The following is an 18,764-nucleotide window of genomic DNA, read 5'->3' as shown; positions in this document are numbered from 1 at the left end:
TTAAAAAATGAGAAGCTGTTCAACATCAATCTTTAGGAAAATGGAAATTAAAACCATAATGAGGTACCACCACATATCTGTTAGAATGGCTAAAATTAAAAATCCTGCACCATGTGCTGCTGAGGATGTGGAGGAACTGGAACTCTCATACTCTGCTGGAGGAAATGTCAAACGGTACAGCTACTTTGGAAAATAGTTGGGCAGTTCTTAAACAGTCAAAAGTATGTACTTACCACTCCTAGTTATTTACCAACAGAGAAGAAAGCATAAATCCACATGAAGCCTTCTACATGAATGTTCATGGTAGCTTTATCTGTAATAGCCCAAAGCTGGAAATAATTCACATGCCCATCAACAGGTGAATGGATAAATGATTATCTATACAATGAAATATTGCTCAGCAATACAAAGGAATTAGCTGTTGATAGACACAACATGGACAAATCTCAATTATGCCGAGTGAAAGTAGACCAAAAGTGTATTGCCTGCTTTTGTTTATATAAAATTCTAGAAAATGCAAAGTAAGCTACAGAAATCTATAGACAGCGGTTCAGTGGGGGTGGGGGTTGGTGAGGAGGGGCTTGGAGGGATCTCAGGGGCGTGAAGAAACAGGTGCCGGATGTGCTCGCTGTCTTGATGTGGTTCTGGTTTGACATGTGTACAGTCTGCCGAAACTTACCAAATTGTACACTTCAAATTTGTGCAATTGATGGCATGTTCATTACATCTCAGTTTTAAAAAGTAATACTACGTTCATACATGCTCTCTAACAGACCATGCACACCTTCTCTTTCCTCAAAGCTCTGTCTTCTCGTTTCTCACTTTTGGCTTATGACTTTTATTCCAATTTCACTGAGAAAATAAAAGCAATCAGAACAGAACTTTTCACAGGTTCACAACCTCTCTGACCTGTCACCTCCCTGTGTTCAGTGTGCTCCAAGCAGCCTCCCTTTTCCCACAACAGGTCAAACCTCAGGGCCTTTGGACTTGCCATTTGCCATGTGCTAGTGTTCTTCATCCAAGCTCTCTCCCACTCCTCATTCCGTGCTGAAGTGTCATTCGTAGTGAAGCTTACCTAAAATTGCAGCTACTGGGGCATTCCCAGTAGCTGCTTCTCTGCCTTATTTTGCTCATTCATATTTATTAACATACTACACGGTTTACCTATCTTGTTTATATTTGTTCTATTTGCATGTTTTCCCTCACTTGAATGTAAGCTCCAGAGATTTTTTTTTTTTTTTTAACTATTTGGAGATTACTTCTGTGTTCCAGAACAGTCCTTGGGACATATTCAACATTCAATAAATATTGTTGAGTAAGTAAATGAATGAGATGGACTGAATATAATGTGTATATGGTTAAAATGAAACCTGAAAGCCCTGTCGTTCCCCAGAGGTAGCCCTGTCCATAGTTTAGTGCGTTCCTCCCAACTGCTCTGCAGAAACGCACATTCACAGCTCCTTCTGTCTCAGGACGGGTGCTGCTCCCCAGACCGATCTACAGGGTGCTTGCTTTCATTTTGTAGTTCATGAACACTTTTTTATGTTAGTACATAAGTAACTACCCCATTTTAATGTTCTCGCTGTATTGTATTCCATTGTGTGGATAAGACTATGATTTTTTAAGTTTTCTGAAAGACGGCTAACCCATTTTATTATATGCTATAGTAAACACTTCTGTCCGTATTACTTTCCATACTCAGGCTAGTATTTCTGTAGGATAAACCCCTAGAAGTAAGATTGCAAAGTCAACAAAAATATTTAAAGTGCCACTTAGCCCCCAAATGTACTAGTTAACACTCCTCTCTCATCAGTGTATGAGATTCCTTCTTTTCCCGTATGGTTATCTACATTAAATAGTGACTGTTTTCAGTTGCTGTTAATTTGATAACGTGTGTGTCTCCATGTGGCTGGTAAGTTGTTGGGGTAGAGGAGGCGTGGCTGGGGCTGGATGCCTCCAGGAGGGACGCAGGGCTTGTCATCACTGGCCTCATTGGAAATACTTCCTTCGGGTTCTCCATCTTCTGTCTAGAGGTGAGCAAGAGGAGGTGGGTGTCACAGCCGCTTTGTTCTGTGTGGGTGCTAAGGGCCGCTGCAGCCGCCAGCCAGGATACCCCTACACCAAGGTTCACACCTTGTGTGCTGCCTGGTCAGCACCCGCCAGTCTCTCCTACCTTGGACCCAAAGCCCTTGTATCAGAAGAGGAGGCTTATTTCCTGAGAGACCAAATCAGATTGTCTCAACTACCCTGTCTTACTTAGGAAAACAAGTGAAATAGACTCATCTATTAGTTGGAAACCACTCAGTGTCTAAACTCCCTAAGTTTTTTAAAGATCTTTTTAGGGCATTTAAAGATCTGCAGAGTGAGTTCACTCAGGGGATCGGTTGGGCAATGGGAACTGCGTGTGCGAAGGCGCCCAGGCCGGAATGTCTTGGACAAGCTGCCAGGGGCACGTGCAGGATGAACGAGGCGTCCAGGAAGGCAGGGGCTTTCGGGGAGGCTCGGGCTGCCTGTACTGACCAGCCCGCATGACTCTAACGGCTTCCTACCTAGGAGGGCTCGTGTCACCTCGTCCCTAAGCTTCATGTAACCAGAGCAAGGGAAATGGGAGTCCTTTGTGATTTCGCCGCTCACATTCGGCAGTGGGAAATTGATCAAAAGGTCCTTTCCTAAGAGAGACTCTCCCGCGTGCAGCTCTAAACTACCAGTTAGTAGGAAAAATGGGTGCGGAGACAGACTGCGCAGGCGCATTGCCTCCCGGACCTGCGCCGGCGACAGTTGTCTCAGCCCGAGGCGTGTGCGTGTGCGCTTGCGCGGAGCCAGGGGGCGGGGCCCTTGCGCGTCCCGGTTGCCTGGATACCACTGTGGAACAATAGCAGCGGCGTGAGCTCCTGGGCAGTTGGGTCTGGGCTAGAACGGGCGGTTGGTCCTCATTCTCCGCGGAGCCCCGAGGAGGAACAGGTGGGAGCCCCCGCCGGCCGCCTGGGCCTCGCGAAGCCGGCGTCTCGGCCGGCCCCGAAACCTAGAACTCCGGCCTGGCCCCGGTCCCCGGGATCCTACAAACTCGGGACCCCGGCCCGGCCCCAGACCACGGCCCCCAGTCCGGCCCCAAACTCCGACCCACAGGCCGCCTTCAAATCCGGGATCCTGAAACCCGGATCCCGGCCTGGCTCCAAACCTGGGGGAGGGCGTGAGTCCCGGCGCCTGAGCCCCGCGGCCGTCGCGGCTCCCCCCCCGCCCCCGCCCCGGACTCTAGAGGCTGACCCATCCGCCCCCCTCTGGCACACCTTGATTCTTCCCAGCCTGGTCGCGGTCTGCGAAGAGCGATGCCGCTTCCCGATTCCATGTTCTGCGCGCAGCAGATCCACATTCCCCCAGAGCTGCCGGACATCCTGAAGCAGTTCACCAAGGCTGCGATCCGCACCCAGCCCGCCGACGTGCTGCAGTGGTCCGCGGGGTAAGCGCCTGGCCGTGCCTCGTGAATCCTCTCTCCTGGAGCAGTGGTCCAACGCTCAGGACACCTAGAGTCCTGCAAAACTTTCTCTTTAGCTTTTGTGGTCTATATCTAAGTATCTATCCAGGAAGCATCATGGTTTATTGACAGTGAGACCAGAAATTAACCGCAAAATGCTCAAGTCTACAAAGTAATGACAACTCTGTTGTTGGAAAGAGGTGTTTATGCCGGATAGCCTAAAACTTATAGGCGGTTGCATTGGGTAAAAAGTTTCTGCATTTTGTTATAAAATCAAACTATTAGTCCCTTTATTTTATTTGTGAAATGATTTTTACAAGGAGGAATCTTATGGCTATGTTTCTCATTCTCAGAAAACCCTCTCATGGTTGAGTTTACTGGAAGCAGAAGACTGAGGTCGTACTGGGGTGATCATCTCAAGGCTGCTATAAGATTAAACTCTGCCCAGCTTAGTTAAGAGCAAATGTGAGCCTTCACAGTGTCTTGCAGCAAACATTCTAACCATTTCCAGGAACAGACGTTCTTAATTTTAAAGTTATAAGTCAACAGAACCTAGGAGCATTAAGATAAACCCTTTTGATTTGATTTGATTTTACAGGAAAACTCTTTGCGCTTTTTCACTAAACAGACTTAGAAGCTCAATTTTGTGATCACAAGAATCAGTATAAGCATAAATTTAACGTACCTTTTTTAGTAACCTTCATGTCACATTCCTCTGACGCCCTCTAAACTGTATATCCAAGGTGCGTTCGTTTCCTCTGACTGCTGTAACAAATAACCACAAACCCATGGCTGAAAACAACAGCCGTTTATTCTCTTACAGTTCTAGAGGCCAAACAGTCCAAAACCAGTTTCACCAGGCTAGTCAAGATGTTGACAGGGCCTTGCTCTCTCCAGAGGCTCCACGGAGAATCCTTGCTGTTTCCAGCTTCGGGAGCTGCATTCTGTGACTCTGGCTCATGGCCCCTTCCTCCATCTTTAAAGCCAGTAGTGTGGCATCTCCCTCTGCCTCTCTCTTCTAGGGACACTTGTGATGGTATTTAGGATGTGTCCAGATAACCCGGGATAGATTTCCCATCTCAAAATCCTCATATCTGCAGAGTCCCTGTTACCATGTAAAGTAAGATGCACAGGTTCCAGGATGAGGACCTGAGTATCTCTGGGGCGGTTATTGAACCTACCACACAAGGTTACTTGTTAATCCAGCACTTTACCTTCTGACAAACACTTCTGTCAGTTGCTTCTGCAAGATTCTCTCAAAGTTCCTGCCAAAAAAATCATGCCCTCTGGTTTTAACCATTCTTCAAGCCTAAATAAAAGATAGTAGGACTCATAAGAGTTTATTTGCACTTTACAAAATATTCCAAGATTTAGTCATATTTTTTGTTGGAACAGTCAATTATATTTGGTAACACTTCAGAGACAACTATTTTAAGCTTCACTTTAATTTGAAAGGGTTAACTGAGAATTTCTGAATGTTCTATGCAACTAATTTCTCTCAAGAACAGTTTTGGAGTTCAGGAGCAAAATCAAGCATTAGTCATTAAGCGATGTCTGTGTAATGGGCTTGCGTGTGCCCCAGCTCTCAGAACAGAGTCTGTTAGGAAGAGATGTTGTTCAGAAGTGGGTGAATTGGCTTTTGAAAGATTTCATAGGCAGAGATTGGGGTTAAGACAAGGCGAGAGTATTCCAGGAAGAGGGGACAGCATACAACAAAGGGGCAGAGACAAGAAGAAGAGTCCTGAGAACAGAGCAGAAAACCAGGCTGCATATGGGAGGAACTCTGCTGTGGGAGACTCGAGGAGGCACTCAGGGTAGGATTCTTTTCAAATGAGGTTTTTAGGTGGCGAAGGTGAGTCAGCCTTCCTCCACAGCCTGTGTACTCTGCTGTGATGCAACAGCTTGTCGGCCGTGCTTTATGATGTCATCAAGCACTTATGCATCTCACAGCGTGGTGGAGGCGAGGATTGGCCGGGTACTAAGGCTGCTTTGCTCCCATGTGCCTTCCAGGGAACTCACAGAGTATAACACAAGGTGGTCTTGCCCTGAACGCAGGCTTTCTCACCCTCGGCACTAGTGACACTGGACGGAACAGTTCTTTGGGGGATGTGTCAGAGCGGAGGGTGAGGAGAAGCTGGGGGTGTCCTGGCATTGTAGGATCCTGAGCAGCATCCTGGCCTGTACCCGCTAGATGCCAGTAGCACCATCCACACCCTGTTGTGACAACCAAAAATGTCTCCAGAAATTGCCGGTGCCTTCTTGGGGAGGGGACAGGACCAAAACTGCCCGCTGTTCAGAACCACTACTCTAGAGGCTGTGTCAGCCTTGGTGATGGGCTTGATCAGTTGTGAGGAATACATAAAGTCCACGAAAGAGATGAAAACCCAATCAGGAACAGTGTGGCAAACCTCGGCACCATCCTTCAGCCTGACACTGTGGATCTTCAGGGCCGCCTGTTCCAACTCCCGCTGCCTTCACGAAGACTTTCCCTCACACTGTTAACAAAACATGACTGGAGTTGTCTTAAAAGCCTGAAAACAAAGTTGAATTTGAGGAGTAGGGAGAGAAAAAAGGGATAAGATATAAAATTTAGCGTATCAAATATCTATTTATCTACGTTTTGTTACATATTCAGAGATGTTTCTAAGCACTCGTATCTTTTGAATTATCACCCATGCCCTGATGGGTGGGTTAGTGTACATGTTCCGGGATATGTCATTTCTGTTCATGGTGTTAGTTGTTAGAGCAACAAATGATGTGGCTTCAGCAGCCAGTCACCTATGACACGCGGTGCCCCAGGGGAGTGAGTTTCACAGAAAACCCTGCCTCACACCCCCTCCCACTCCCCACCCACTCCTGACTGTTGCCCTGAACTGTTTCCATGCCCCCGCTCATCCCCAATGTAAGCAGCAATATCTGTGTCCCAGAAAGGAACAATCAAGGGAAAAAAAATACTAAAAAGATACCAGACAGGAAAAGTGAGGGGTCGGGGGTCGGTGGCGTCTGACTTAGCCCAGCGAGCAGAGCTGTCTCTTCCCAGTGGAGCACACGAGGGCTCCCCTGGTCCGGGCGCCTTAGAGTTGAAAGGCAGAGATGGTTAAGTCAAGCCCTTGAAAAGGCAGCAAGGCCAAGCAAAGGTGAGTCCAGGCCCCAGCTGTCAAGATGGGGTGACTGGACCATGACACTGCGCTTGGATCACTGCAGGGCCCAGAATCTGCCCTCTGGCCATGTTTCAGGACCGCTCAGGTGTTAGCGTGATGAGAATAGCAGTGTTTTGAGAGCCCCTGCCTAGCGCCATGCTAAGCCCTCTGCAGGTATCGCGCTTAGTGCTCCCAGGAGTCCCAAGACTGTCATTATCCTTGCTTCACAGTCAGAGAAACTGAGGCACACAGGGAAACTCAGGTCAGGGAGCTACGTGGAGGAGCCAGGACTGAAGCCCACCCATGGACTCCAGAGCTCTCTTCCTTAAACACATCGCGCTGGGTCATTTAAGAAACCTCGTTACTTAAGGTGCTTTTTGTGTATGATGAGCCTTAGAGATGTCTCTTGTTGCTGTTGTTAGGTATTTTTCAGCTTTGGCAAGAGGAGATCCACTTCCTGTAAAGGACCGAATCGAAATGCCCGTGGCCACTCAGAAAACAGACACAGGCCTGACTCAAGGACTCCTGAAAGTTTTGCACAAGCAGGTAGAGGAGAGTCTCCGTGATCAGTCAGCTTAGCTTGAGATGAAGCGCGGCCTGCCAGTTACCCCGTGACGGGAACCACACCACCCCCCTTGCAAATCCACTTTCCCTGCGATAAACCTTCCAGGGTCACTCAAAGAAGGAATCTGTTGTGTTCCCTGGCCTTTTTCTAGTTTAAAGAACCCCAAAGAGCTATTCATGATTAGATTGTAGGAAATGAACTCTAATTTCTTTTAAATACAGTACCAAATTAAGACGCTAGATGCTGCTGGACTAAAAATTCTGAAAACAGGAAATTCTAGAGATGGGGGTTGCAAGTCTCTTCTTGAAATACGTGTTTATAAAAATTATGTACACACTAAAGTGGTGATCTGCTGCCTTGTTAATCTGAAAGGTGATTGCCCTTGGCGTCTGGTTTCCAGCCCTCCAGAGCACGTGAGCATCCGCATTCATAATGACTGGGTGGTCTTGCTAAAAACGACATCAACGGTATAACCTTGATTTTTAAAGTGACTCGTCCCCACTATACCTTTCAAAGTACTGTGCTTTGGTGCAAGATACATTCACTTCTGAGAATAAGACTTTTCCATGACTTTCTGCCTTCAGGGAAAATGAATAACCACCAAAAGGAATAGTTTGGAAAAAGACATGCTAAAATGCTCAAAGCTTTTTCACACAGAGTCCTACTAGCAGATTGCAGAAGTTAGCAATTTTCATTTGTTTACCATAGTAGAAAGAATACATTTATTTTCAGTTTTAAGATTTCTCCTATTTAACTATTAACATGTTCTGGGGTTGGATTTTAAATGTTTTTATTTTGTTCACTGAAGTTTATTGTGAAGTATTTCACACAGACAAGAGAGAATCATATACCCAATATCTGAAGGCCCTTTTTATTAAGTCATAACATAATGCCATAATTGCTTCACAGTCCTTTTGTCTTTTAAGAAGCAAATTGTTGCCAGTATCTGGCTCACTGCCCGCTCCCCGCCCGAGTGTCCCTCCCACCCCGCTCATTCCCACCCTCCCTCCCCAGAGCTAACCGAATCGCGAATTCCAAGCTCGTCCTTCTCTGAGTGGGGTGGAGTGTGTTTGAGTATTCACAAGCCTTATATTATTTCTCGAGTTTTTTAAACTTATATAAATTGTGTCATACCGTGTTTTCTAAACAGTGTGGCCACAAGCAATATGTGGACTTGGCAGATCTTGAGCAGAAATGGAAGAATTTGTGCCTGCCGGTAGAAAAATTCCGAGCTCTCTTACAGTTGGATCCTTGTGGAAAGAACATGGAGTGGATGAAGTTTTTAGCGCTTGGATGTAGCATGCTTGGTGGGGTAGGTACCTTTAAACAGTGTATTCATAATTCTGTGTAATCATAGGCCTGGCTCAAAAACGACTTAGGTGTTTCAGTAACTGAAGGAAACACTTTCATTACTTTAGTAACTTTGTCTTAGAAAGGGAATTCTTTTTAGATGCCTGTTGTATTTTTAGGCTTATGGTTATTTTACTTTACAGAAGTTAAAGACCTATGGATACCTCAATTTAGAAGATATTAACAGTAGATGAAATATATAGATACTATTAAAATGTATTTCGGTTTTAGAAGAGAAGGCATCCGTGACTTTTTATTCAACTACACATGATTTGTGGTACTGACAATATCTGTTTTCCTCATCTGTGGAAAGAGGCATGGAATTAGTTTATGCTTTAGTTAAAATCTATTATTGGGCACTGAGAGATTCAGGGCAACTTTGCCGCTGTTAAAGTACAACCCAGACGACTCAGGAATGGAGACGCAGATGACCCTCCAGTGCGTGAGGTGAGGGCGTTTGTGAACCAGAGGTCGGAGGTTGAGAGGTCAGAGGTTGAGAGGTGGGGTGTGGTGGGGAGGCCCTGGGAGGACGTGGTCAGGACTTCCTTCTCCAGCGCCATGGCTCTGTGAGGCCCGGGGGTGAGGGAAGGAGGGCTGCATTGAAGCTCGTGAAGAGGGGTTGAGCAGAGAGAACCGGCCCCCTTGACTGCAGAGATGAGATTTTTTTTTACCCCCTCCCTTCAGTCTTTGGAGCCCAGAGCACATAACTGGATAACTCGTGACCCTCACTGCATGGCGCACCCTCATCTCGGGCCGGTGCATGAGCTCCTTTAATTGCTTTCTAATTTTTAAAAATTACTTTATGTGATAAATACCCATGAACTACCACCCTGCACGATCAGTAACTGACAGCAACCTGCGACTCCCTGTCTTCTCCTCTCCCGCCGCCCCCGCCTCCCCCGCCGTGAGCATCAGCCGCCCTGAATCTCCTGCTTCTCTTCGATCGCATATATACCCCAGGAAATACAGTATTTAACTTTAGTTGGTTTTAACTTTATGAAAAGATAATTATGTTGTTAGTAATCATCTGAAACTTTTTTTATTCCCAATTAGAGTTCTATATTCGTTCATTTGCATCATTACATACCGCTACAGCTCGTTCATCTTCCCTGCTGTGTGATAGCAGCTGTGTGAAAGTACCGCAATTTTCTGGTTCTATCAGGAGCCCCAGTGAGAAGCTCTGAAATCCCATAAAGTCCGGCGTTAGGCTGGTCGTTGCGTAATGAGCAACATGTTTGTTATGTAACTGCCCAAAGCCAGTATTTCTGGTCAGCCCTGGGCTAATTGTGCGGAGGGCTGGACGCCCGCAGGCCCAGAAGCACACCCGTAGCAGACACAGGCTCCGATGTCACCAGGGGAGGGTCTCTGGGGGTGTGCAAGTGGGAAGGACAAAGACAAATTGAACTATTGGAGAAAATTTTCTGTTGCTTTGTCTGTCTGGAACTCTGTGAAAGCAAGGTTTTAATCATATAAAATTATTGTCTACTATTTGAATTAATGGGTCTGCTTTGTGCCTCTCAACTTGGTTGTGAAATTTAGATTTTAATAATAGTGAGAAAGTAGGATATTTCATATTTTGGGCATCCATCTTTGTAATTTCTGCCTCCCTAATCATGAAAATGAGGGCCTGGATGTGTATCCGGATGGAATCTGTTTGGGAAGGTGGAATCTTTCGTGCATGTGTGGCCTGTGACGCTAGATGGAGACATTTTGTTAAAGATGGTGCATCAGCCTCTTAAACTGAGTGCCGGGGAAGGGACGTAAGAAACAGCGCACATGCTTCTCTTTTCTTCCTGTGATGTGTTACTTATCCCCATCGGCCAGTGTGGGACCTTCTCTGTCCCCTACTTAGGCCACCTGGGCAGCAGCGTTGCGTTGGTCCTGACTCTCTCCCGGTGCCAGCGGCCCCCTTCCTGCTGTGGGAAGCCGTGGCCGTCCTCTGCTCTGGGCCGGCTGGACTCGGGGTTGTGGTTTTCCTGCTCTGCCCTGTCCAGTTCACTGCAGCCTGGGCTGGTTCACTGCCCGGCTCCAGGCTCTGCCCGGCCTCCCTGCCCCACAAATGCAGAGCAGGAGTTCAAAGGGCACCCTCCATCTGCCCTGGTCTGCAGGTCAGGGCGGCCCTGGGGGAGCCGTGCCTTGTTGACACCACTGTGTGCCTGGGTAGCTTGAAGGTGCACTGGGAACATGATGCTGTGACCTCCAGGAGATGATCCTTGGGGTAGTCTGGCATCTTAGCATTTATCTTTATGCTAAAAAAATCCCCCAAAACCTTCAAAAAGGAGGAAACAAGTGAAGCGAGATGATGAGGAGTAGTTGTGATGGGTTACTGCCTGTTCATTCTTGTCCACAGAGGATTCTGTAGGATTGGAATCTAGTTGCTCTGCATCAGCACCACATGCTCTTCGTGCCAGTTCATCCCCGGCCCCTGCACGCCTTGTGGCAGATACTTTCTCCGTGCTCTTAAATTTCTCCTCAAATTCACCCTAGTCAGATGGATTAAGTTTAAGGTCTCTACAAAGACTAGAACCGCCACGTGAATTTCTGAGTCATATGCGTCATTCATTCATTCATTCATCCCACCACACACCTTTGTCTGCACTGCTTTGTGCTGGGCCCTGTTCTGAGTTCTGAAGGTTCTGGAACAAACAGGCGAGGCACGTGCCCCTCTGTCCTTGGACTGACCTTCTGTTATGTCCGTGAAGCACTGAGTGCTGCTCTAGCCGTGCCTTGGAAGCTGCAGATGGGGTTAAGGGGCATGGTAGGCTGCCCCAGGCGGGGCGTGTGTGGGCGTGTTCGTGCTTCCTGTCCTCTTCCCCAAGGCCGTGGTGTGCTCGCCGGGAGAAATGATCACATTTCATGTTGTGACCTTTATCGGTAGGTTTCTGCAGCACCGTCAGTGGTCCTGAGCCTTAAAGCGGTGGATCAGAATTTTTTTCATCTTGTTTTTTAAGCATGGGATTTTTTTTTTTTTTTTGAGGAAGATTAGCCCTGAGCTAACATCCGCCACCAATCCTTCTCTTTTTGCTAAGGAAGACTGGCCCTGAGCTAACATCCGTGCCCATCTTCCTCTACTTTACACGTGGGACGCCTGCCACAGCATGGCTTGATGAGCTGTGCATAGGGCCATGCCTGGATCTGAGCCAGCGAACCCGGGACTGCCACAGTGGAGCACGAGAACGTAACCACTACACCACCGGGCTGCCCTGGAATTTTTTTTTTAACATAAATATTGTGAACCAAGTCCCCACCCCCCCCCGCCCCCACACCCTGACTGAGAAAGTCTATCACCATGACACACAAACCTGCCTCTAGTTGGGCTTCAAAAAGCATTAGAACTTTATTAATCAGGAGAGCATCTCTCTCTGTTTACAACTGCAAATATACATGCGTGTGACGTAATTTTCCATCTGAATGTATTGCTCAGGACAGTGGGCATCACTTCTAGGGTTCTCGTCATGGGCAGGAATGTCTGGAGCCCTTTCTATGCTCCTTTATCCTCCCCGCGGCCCTCTGAGGAAGGTCCTGGTTCCAGTCGTAGGATGGGGAACTGTGAGGCGGAAGTGGCTCAGACTGGAAGTGGTGGAGCAGGATTCAAACTCAGAGCACAGGCTCCAGAGCTGCTGCTACCAGTGCATGGACACTGAGGATGGAGGGACCCCTGCTAGTGACTCTGTAGCCAAGGAGTGTGCTGCCTACCGGTTGGGACCACCTTGCAAGAGCCTGAAATTTCCTGTCTCAGAGAATAGCAACTCCTAAGGATTATCATTAATATCATTTTATAACCTAAAATGATTTACGCCCTAAGAAGCTTTTGATGTCGGCCTCCTAACAGCAGTCACTTTGGAGTTCTTAGAACATCATCCATGCGTGGCTGTGCTTCCACACGTTGGGTTTGGTGTTGCTGACCCACTGAGGCACCCGTTGGCCCAAAGTGGCAGCAGGTGTCCCGTGGTGGAGGCGGCGTCCCACACTCTCCATTCACGTTTCCCCAGCGAGGCCTCTGCAGCCTGCTCTGAGACGCCCAGGAAGATTCCTTTCATCCCCCAGTGTGACTGTGAGCCTCAGGCGCTCACAGCTTCAGTGACTGCCTCCCACGAGGAAGGGGCTGCTCTCGGGCCCCTGGGCTCACTGCCCCCCGCACTGGTCACCCCACTGCTGGGGGAGAGGCGAGATGGGGTGCGCTCACCCCCCACGCCTTTCCACTGGTCTTGGTGCTGCGCTCACATCCGACCCACACGTGTCGGCGGATGCTGGACGTGGTGGCCCCTGCATCCCTTTCCCGGACAATGATGGGGCAGGGTGGGGCTGAACAGATGGGCTTCACCCTAGGACTGTGTCCCAGCCACCTGGAGAACGTGGGTCTCCCACCCTCACCTGCCACAAGTGTTTAGATTAGGAAACCTGTGAGGATAAGAAGACAGAATGAAAAGAATCACAGGCTTTTAAAAACTGAGATTCTGGGGTTAATACCACTGCTTGCCATTGTCAGGTCCCCCTCCTGAGCAGGGTCCGGCCACACCCCGGGGACTGAGAGCCCCTCTGTTCTTGTTCTATTAAAGGGGTCAGTCAAGATACTGTTCTCACTTTTATTTCCCTGCTAGCAGAAGGGGACACTTTGGGAGCTGTGAGGTGGCTCTGTGTCGTCACGAGAGCAGCCAAACTTCTGAAACTGAAAAATTCCACAGAGCTGGCATGCCGAGGATGCTCAGGAAGCAGCAGTGGCCTCCACACCCGTTTTCCGTGTCTCCACGTTAATTTCAGATGACAGCTCGGGTGGAAACTTGTGGCTAAAACAAAGTGCAGCTTGTCGTCACCACTTCCAGCATGTCTTTGGTACCTGAGAATAAATCAGCAACAGGCAGCTTAGAAGGGGGGCCGCCTGCCTTGGAGGGGGATCTTTTGACTGGCGAGCAAGCAGCCTTACTACCTATCACCATTTGGAATTGAGAAACCTGTTTATAAGAAACATAACTCTCTGTGCAAAACTAGGCAAGTTGCTTTATGGATCCTTTTGGATATAAAAATTGCTGCAAATCTTATTGTCAGAAATGTTAACACCGATAATGTCATCGTGCCTTTGCAGAAGGCAGTGATGCTAGAATGTTTTGATGTATTTTTTTCCTTAAACACCTCCTCCTCGGAAGCGTTTGAACATCATGTTACGCGATCTCGTCTGCCTGCTCCTCGCCAGCTGCTTCCTTCCCCCCATCCCTCTGGAGGCTCCGCACTTGCACACTCTGAGGCCCCTTCTTCCACTTGTGTCGGATATAAAAGCAAAACTTAACGTAATGTGTCTTTGAAAAGTTTCAAGCAAGGTGCATGTATTGTAAAACACACAACTGTATTTTTCCCGAGTCTTCTCCCAAGGACAGTCTTTAGAGGGGTGACTTGCGCTGTATCCTTAGAGAAATGCTGCTGCTCCACAGAATGAATACAATAGATTTTTCTCATTCGAGCATCGTTTTGCCTCCAGAGGTAGACTGACGTCAGAACTGTGCTATATGTGCCCAGCCGTCGACAGCCAGGGCCGTCAGTCCCAGTGAGTGTGGGAAGTGGTTTTCCAGACGCCCCAGAGTCCCAGCTGAGGATGATGGGGGAGATGTGTTCAGGCCCTCACCTCCTCCAGCCGAATGCCTGGAATCCCGGAATGTGGCAGCGTGTCTGTCCCTGTCACTCACTCCCTGAGCCAGCCCAGCGGCTGTTAGTGGTGATGGAACACGGTGGTCTAGGGACGTGCTCAGGAGGCCAACTGCCTGTGTTCCCACCCAGCTGGCTTACCTTGGGCAAGTGACTTAGCCTCTCTGGGCCCCACTGTCCTTGTGTCATGTGGTTGCTGTGAGGAGTGAAGGAGATGCCGAGGCAACGTCTCAGAGGGCGCCTGGAACATGGCAAGTGCTGGCCGTTAGTGATGTTCTGTGCATGAACCTCATTTCAGTCCTGCTGCGTTTTCCCTCCCCCCTGCCAGAAGCACAAGGCAATTGTTCTCTGATATCTACTGTGAGAACCTGGTTGAGCTCCTGGAGCTTTGAAGAAGCAAGGTGTCCCATTGTGAGAGGGCCTACAGAGAGGGCCCTGTGTCAGGGAACTGCGGGCCGCCTTTAGGGTCTTAGGGTGGCCTCCAGCCAAGAACCAGCAAGGAGCTTGGCCCCTCCAACTTACAGCCAACAGCCTAAGTGAGATCGGAATTGGATCTGTCACCAGTCAAGCCTCCAGATGAGAAGCAAACCCTGGCCAACACCTCAACTGGGGCCTTACAGAGGACCCAGCTCAGCTGTGTCCAGACTCCTGACCCACAGAAACTGGGAGATATTGGTTTAAAAAAAAAAACCTGGATCCAGCCCTTCACACGTCCCTAAGGACGTGGATTTGTTTCCCCACAGTTGCGGCCCAGTCGAGCAGATCTCTGTGTGACTCCCTGCACCTGTGGCTTTCCTCTGGGGACGATCCTCTGTACCATCCCACTGGTTTTTCTCTTGTTCTTTCCTCTTCCTAAGTGCAGCCCAGATTGCTCCCGCAGGTGCTTCCCGGAGCATTCGAGTCTGTCTTTGGAGGCTGGCTGCAGCTGTCACCTCCACCTTGTCTGCAGGGTGTGTCGGGGGGCCCTTATTTGCAGTGCTTGCCCGTAAACGTGGTGTGAAGACTCCCACCATGGCTGATTCCAAGCTACCGACGTGAGAGCAGCCATCTCACAGAAATCCTGGAGATGTAGCAGTGGGCTGGTAGGAGCCGCTCCCACACTCCACCATGGCACACGCTCCTGTGGATGTAGGCTGTGGACCCTTCCACTCCTCCAAGATGCTCCCGGGAAGCCACCAGGGATCAGACAAAACCTGGTACTACCACCAGCCCTCGTCCTTGTGGGCCTTCCCGGTGTGTTTGACATAGGCGATGGCTCCCCCAGCCCGGAACACATTTCCTCAGGCCCGGGGCTTGAAAGGGAGGGTCAGCATGCTCTGGAAGCTTATGCTGTGTTGGGAGGAAGGGACCAGAGTTCAGGCTGAAAGTCAAGGATGTTGCCAGGGTGGGGTGGGGTGACTGACCTATTCAGAGGGGAGGAGCATAAGAGAGATGTGGGGAGGGGGTGGGGGGGGGCATGGTGTTCCCGGAGCTGAGGCAAGGCCCAGAGCAAGGGCGAGTCCTGCACGGAGCCCCACGGGCGGGTGGGCGTCAGCATGGCGCACGGGGCAACCGCCCTGCCAGCCCCCCCCTCCCCAAGTGGTCCCTCTGGTTGGTGACAGTGTGCTGTCCGTAGGTATGTCCGTAGGTATGTCGTGGCGCTGGAGGTTCTGCGTTGCCTCAGAAAGTCCGTCTTTAATGAGACTGATGCTTCCTCTTGTCCTTGAGAGTCATTCCCATTTTAACGTAAAATAAAACCTAGGAATTAAAATTTTTTTCAGGTCAGTGGCATCCCGATCAAACCTTCCCTTTTTCTTTCTTTCCTCATGGCGATTATAAACTCACCTCCTTCTTAGTTTAGATCGAGAACATACTTTTTGAAGAATTTCTGAAAAATACACTTGAGTGTTTATTCCGCTGGTGTCTTTGCTTTCGATTTTAGTGAATCCAAGTAGTGATTGTCGTGTCGTCCCCCCCCGCCCCCACCCCCGCCTCCCGTCTGTGGTGTTTCTAGTCCTTAAACTCTGCGATGAAGAACCTGTGCGAGATCCTGACCACGGACCCCGAGGGCGGGCCCGCCCGCATCCCGTTCGAGACGTTCTCCTACGTCTACCGGTACTTGTCCGGCCTGGACTCAGAAATCCCCGCGGCCGACACCGAATCCTATCTTGCCTCTTTGAAGGAAAACATGTAAGTCTCAGCGCTCCCCGAATTCAGGTGTATTGACCATTAGAGAACTCCTTTCCCTCCCCTCCTCTTTTCTCAGACGGCTTTGTCGCAGCTGACTCTGCCTGTGGGAGTGGCACTCGGGGATGTCTCCAGGTGGCGCTGAGGGGGGAGCCCGCGGGAGGCGGCTCCTCCTCCGTGTGGTCCAGGGCAGTTCCGGGTGCAAGGCTGGCTCTCTCCACACTTCCGAGGGAGAAGATTTATCCTGTCTTTAAGAAAATTTTATCCAGAATTTATCTTGATTCTTAAATACAGTATCGCAAATGGTTTAAAATTATGGCATGCTAAAAAAGATAGAATTTACTTCTCAACAAGGAGACACAGAAATGGGTTCCTGCAGGAGGACGGGGGGACGTCAGTCGTTCCTGAACATTTCTCTGTATGGCTTTGGGCCCTGCTGTGCCTCCTTGGGGGGTGCAGAGGAAGAGCAGCCCTGGGGGGCAGGTGGGGCGGTGGTGGCAGGGGAGGGAGCTGTAGCCCAGACCCCTAGATGAGGCTCTTCCCAGGGTAGTGACGGTGCTGCCCAGGTGGTCAAGCCCAGGAAGCTGGTGATGACAGGGAAGGGGGCTGTCAGTGAGGCTCCAGCCCAGAGAGAAGCTGGGCTCCCCAGGCCTTCCGGCACCTCCCAGGCCACCACCTCCCAAGTGCCCGCGTGAGCAATTGTCCCCAAGCCCCACAGCTTTCATCCTGAGCTGTTTGCCCACAACACGCGTTTATAGAGCGCCTGCTGTGTGCCAGGCACCGTCCCAGGGCCAGGATGCAGTCGGTGGGTCTGGTGACACCCTGACCCTGTGGAGCTGTCAGGACAGACAGCAAACAGACACTGCAGACATGCAGATACTAAGGCAGCAGGCAGGGTTGAGGGCTGTGAGAACAAGAGGCCAGAGACACGAGAGAGTCGGAGAGTCAGGAATGAAGGGTGGTCCCGGAGGACGTGCCCCCCTCACCTGACTCAAGAAGGCCCCTATACTATTGTCAATGAGCGTTCATAGACAAGACGGTTCTTTGAGTTTTATTGGACCAGCTTTTTAAATAGAAGGATGCTTTTGTTACCCTAGTGACTAGAACTTGAGTTGTCAGTAAAGAAAAATCCATAAAGACAGTACTGATTTTTTCAGCTAGCAATAAATACCCATTTTTGTACAAGGAAAAAGAATGCTTTGTGTTTAGAAGTAAGATTTACTGATTAGAGACGGTAAATAATCAATTTTTTTTAAGTAAAACTTTTTAATTATTTTGTGTTTCATAAAAATTTTATTGTGTGCTGTGAGAAATTACTAATAAGCGTCTTTATCTGTTTCCAATTTAGAAGCACTAGAAAGTCCGGCCTGATAGCCCTTTCAGATTTCTTCGTCCTGAAGAGGAAATTCTAGAAAACTCTGAAAAGAACTCAGAAGGCATAGGGCATTAATTCAGAGAAGAACCCATTTTAATGTCAAAACAGTGCTTTTAAAAACCTTGGCACCAAATACAACTTGTCCTTAACCACATCCATACGTAGTGTGAGTTTTTCTTGTAATGGAAATTTAGTGTGACCAATGTGCCATGGGGCCTATTTCATTTGTCTGCACTGTGTTCTTAAATGTAAGGCATTCATAGCAGTAAAATGTAAGGCATTCATAGCAGTAAAATGATCTATTTGAGTAAAACAATCTATTTTGATGCTACAGAGCAGGGAGGGGGGATGGGCAGTTTAAAGTGGCAGTTCTTTCCTTCTTTCAAAGCTCTTGGCCGGCCCGAATGAGGATGCTCTTGCTCCCACCCCTAAGACTCCTGAGGAAGAGAGTCTTCTGCTGAAGCTGGACCTTTTCTGTGGACGGTGGGCCCAGGGGCCTTATGCTCGCTGGAAGAGCATCTGTGGCCGGGAAGCAGACCAGACAATCTGTGGACCAGCACTGCGTCCGCTGCCCAGAAATAAGCCACCAAAGATCCTTCGTTTGCTTTCTTTATATGAAGTCTTCAGAATGCCGATGCCAAGTGAAACGTCTTACATTGTTTTTCTGAGCCCCTGGGATGCTTTGGCTCATTGGTCTCTGCAGATTGGCCACCGTGCTAACAAGTTTATCAGGTTCAAAGACTTGTGAAAACCCCAAGTTATGAGAAATACTTTGCTCTTATCTTAGCAAGTCTCCCATTTTTTGCCCTGAGACGTACAAAGTATATTTTTCATCTAGACACTAGACACTAAACTACCTTATTTGAGATGATCATTTGCCTGGACTTTTGGTCACCCTCCCCTGAATAGACAATGTATAGAGATTATTCATAAAATTACAAGGAACTTTTCAGAGTTGGGGTTTCAAAAGCTTTTACAGTTTTTAAATTACTTGAAACCTTCTCAAAACTTGACTCCCCAAAGAATTTAAATACTTTTTCCCCTAACTATGATGCCTCA

General features: G+C 48.8%; 1 protein-coding gene across 1 annotated transcript; it reads left to right on the top strand.

The window, feature by feature from the left end:
• The first annotated feature begins 2,457 nt into the window (after positions 1-2,457).
• ROPN1L (rhophilin associated tail protein 1 like) lies at positions 2,458-17,859 on the top strand. The gene is made up of 6 exons (XM_023625848.2): positions 2,458-2,961; positions 3,303-3,457; positions 7,035-7,158; positions 8,328-8,489; positions 16,158-16,333; positions 17,679-17,859. The coding sequence occupies exons 2-6, from the start codon at positions 3,327-3,329 to the stop codon at positions 17,740-17,742; spliced, it is 657 nt and encodes a 218-aa protein (XP_023481616.1). The 5' UTR covers positions 2,458-2,961; positions 3,303-3,326; the 3' UTR covers positions 17,743-17,859.
• The last annotated feature ends 905 nt before the right edge of the window (positions 17,860-18,764 follow it).

This window comes from Equus caballus, chromosome 21, assembly GCF_041296265.1.
Source record: "Equus caballus isolate H_3958 breed thoroughbred chromosome 21, TB-T2T, whole genome shotgun sequence".
NCBI classification, from domain to species: domain Eukaryota; kingdom Metazoa; phylum Chordata; class Mammalia; order Perissodactyla; family Equidae; genus Equus; species Equus caballus.
Note: the sequence above shows the minus strand (reverse complement) of the source record. Positions and strands in the feature narration are given on the sequence as shown.

Bases quoted from the DNA above. Each gene is read 5' to 3' on its own strand.
- ROPN1L (XM_023625848.2), top strand. From the start codon at position 3,327: ATGCCGCTTCCCGATTCCATGTTCTGCGCGCAGCAGATCCACATTCCC. The intron at 8,490-16,157 runs GTAGGTACCTTT...TGGTGTTTCTAG, and splicing joins GATGTAGCATGCTTGGTGGG to TCCTTAAACTCTGCGATGAA. The intron at 16,334-17,678 runs GTAAGTCTCAGC...TTTCCAATTTAG, and splicing joins GCCTCTTTGAAGGAAAACAT to AAGCACTAGAAAGTCCGGCC.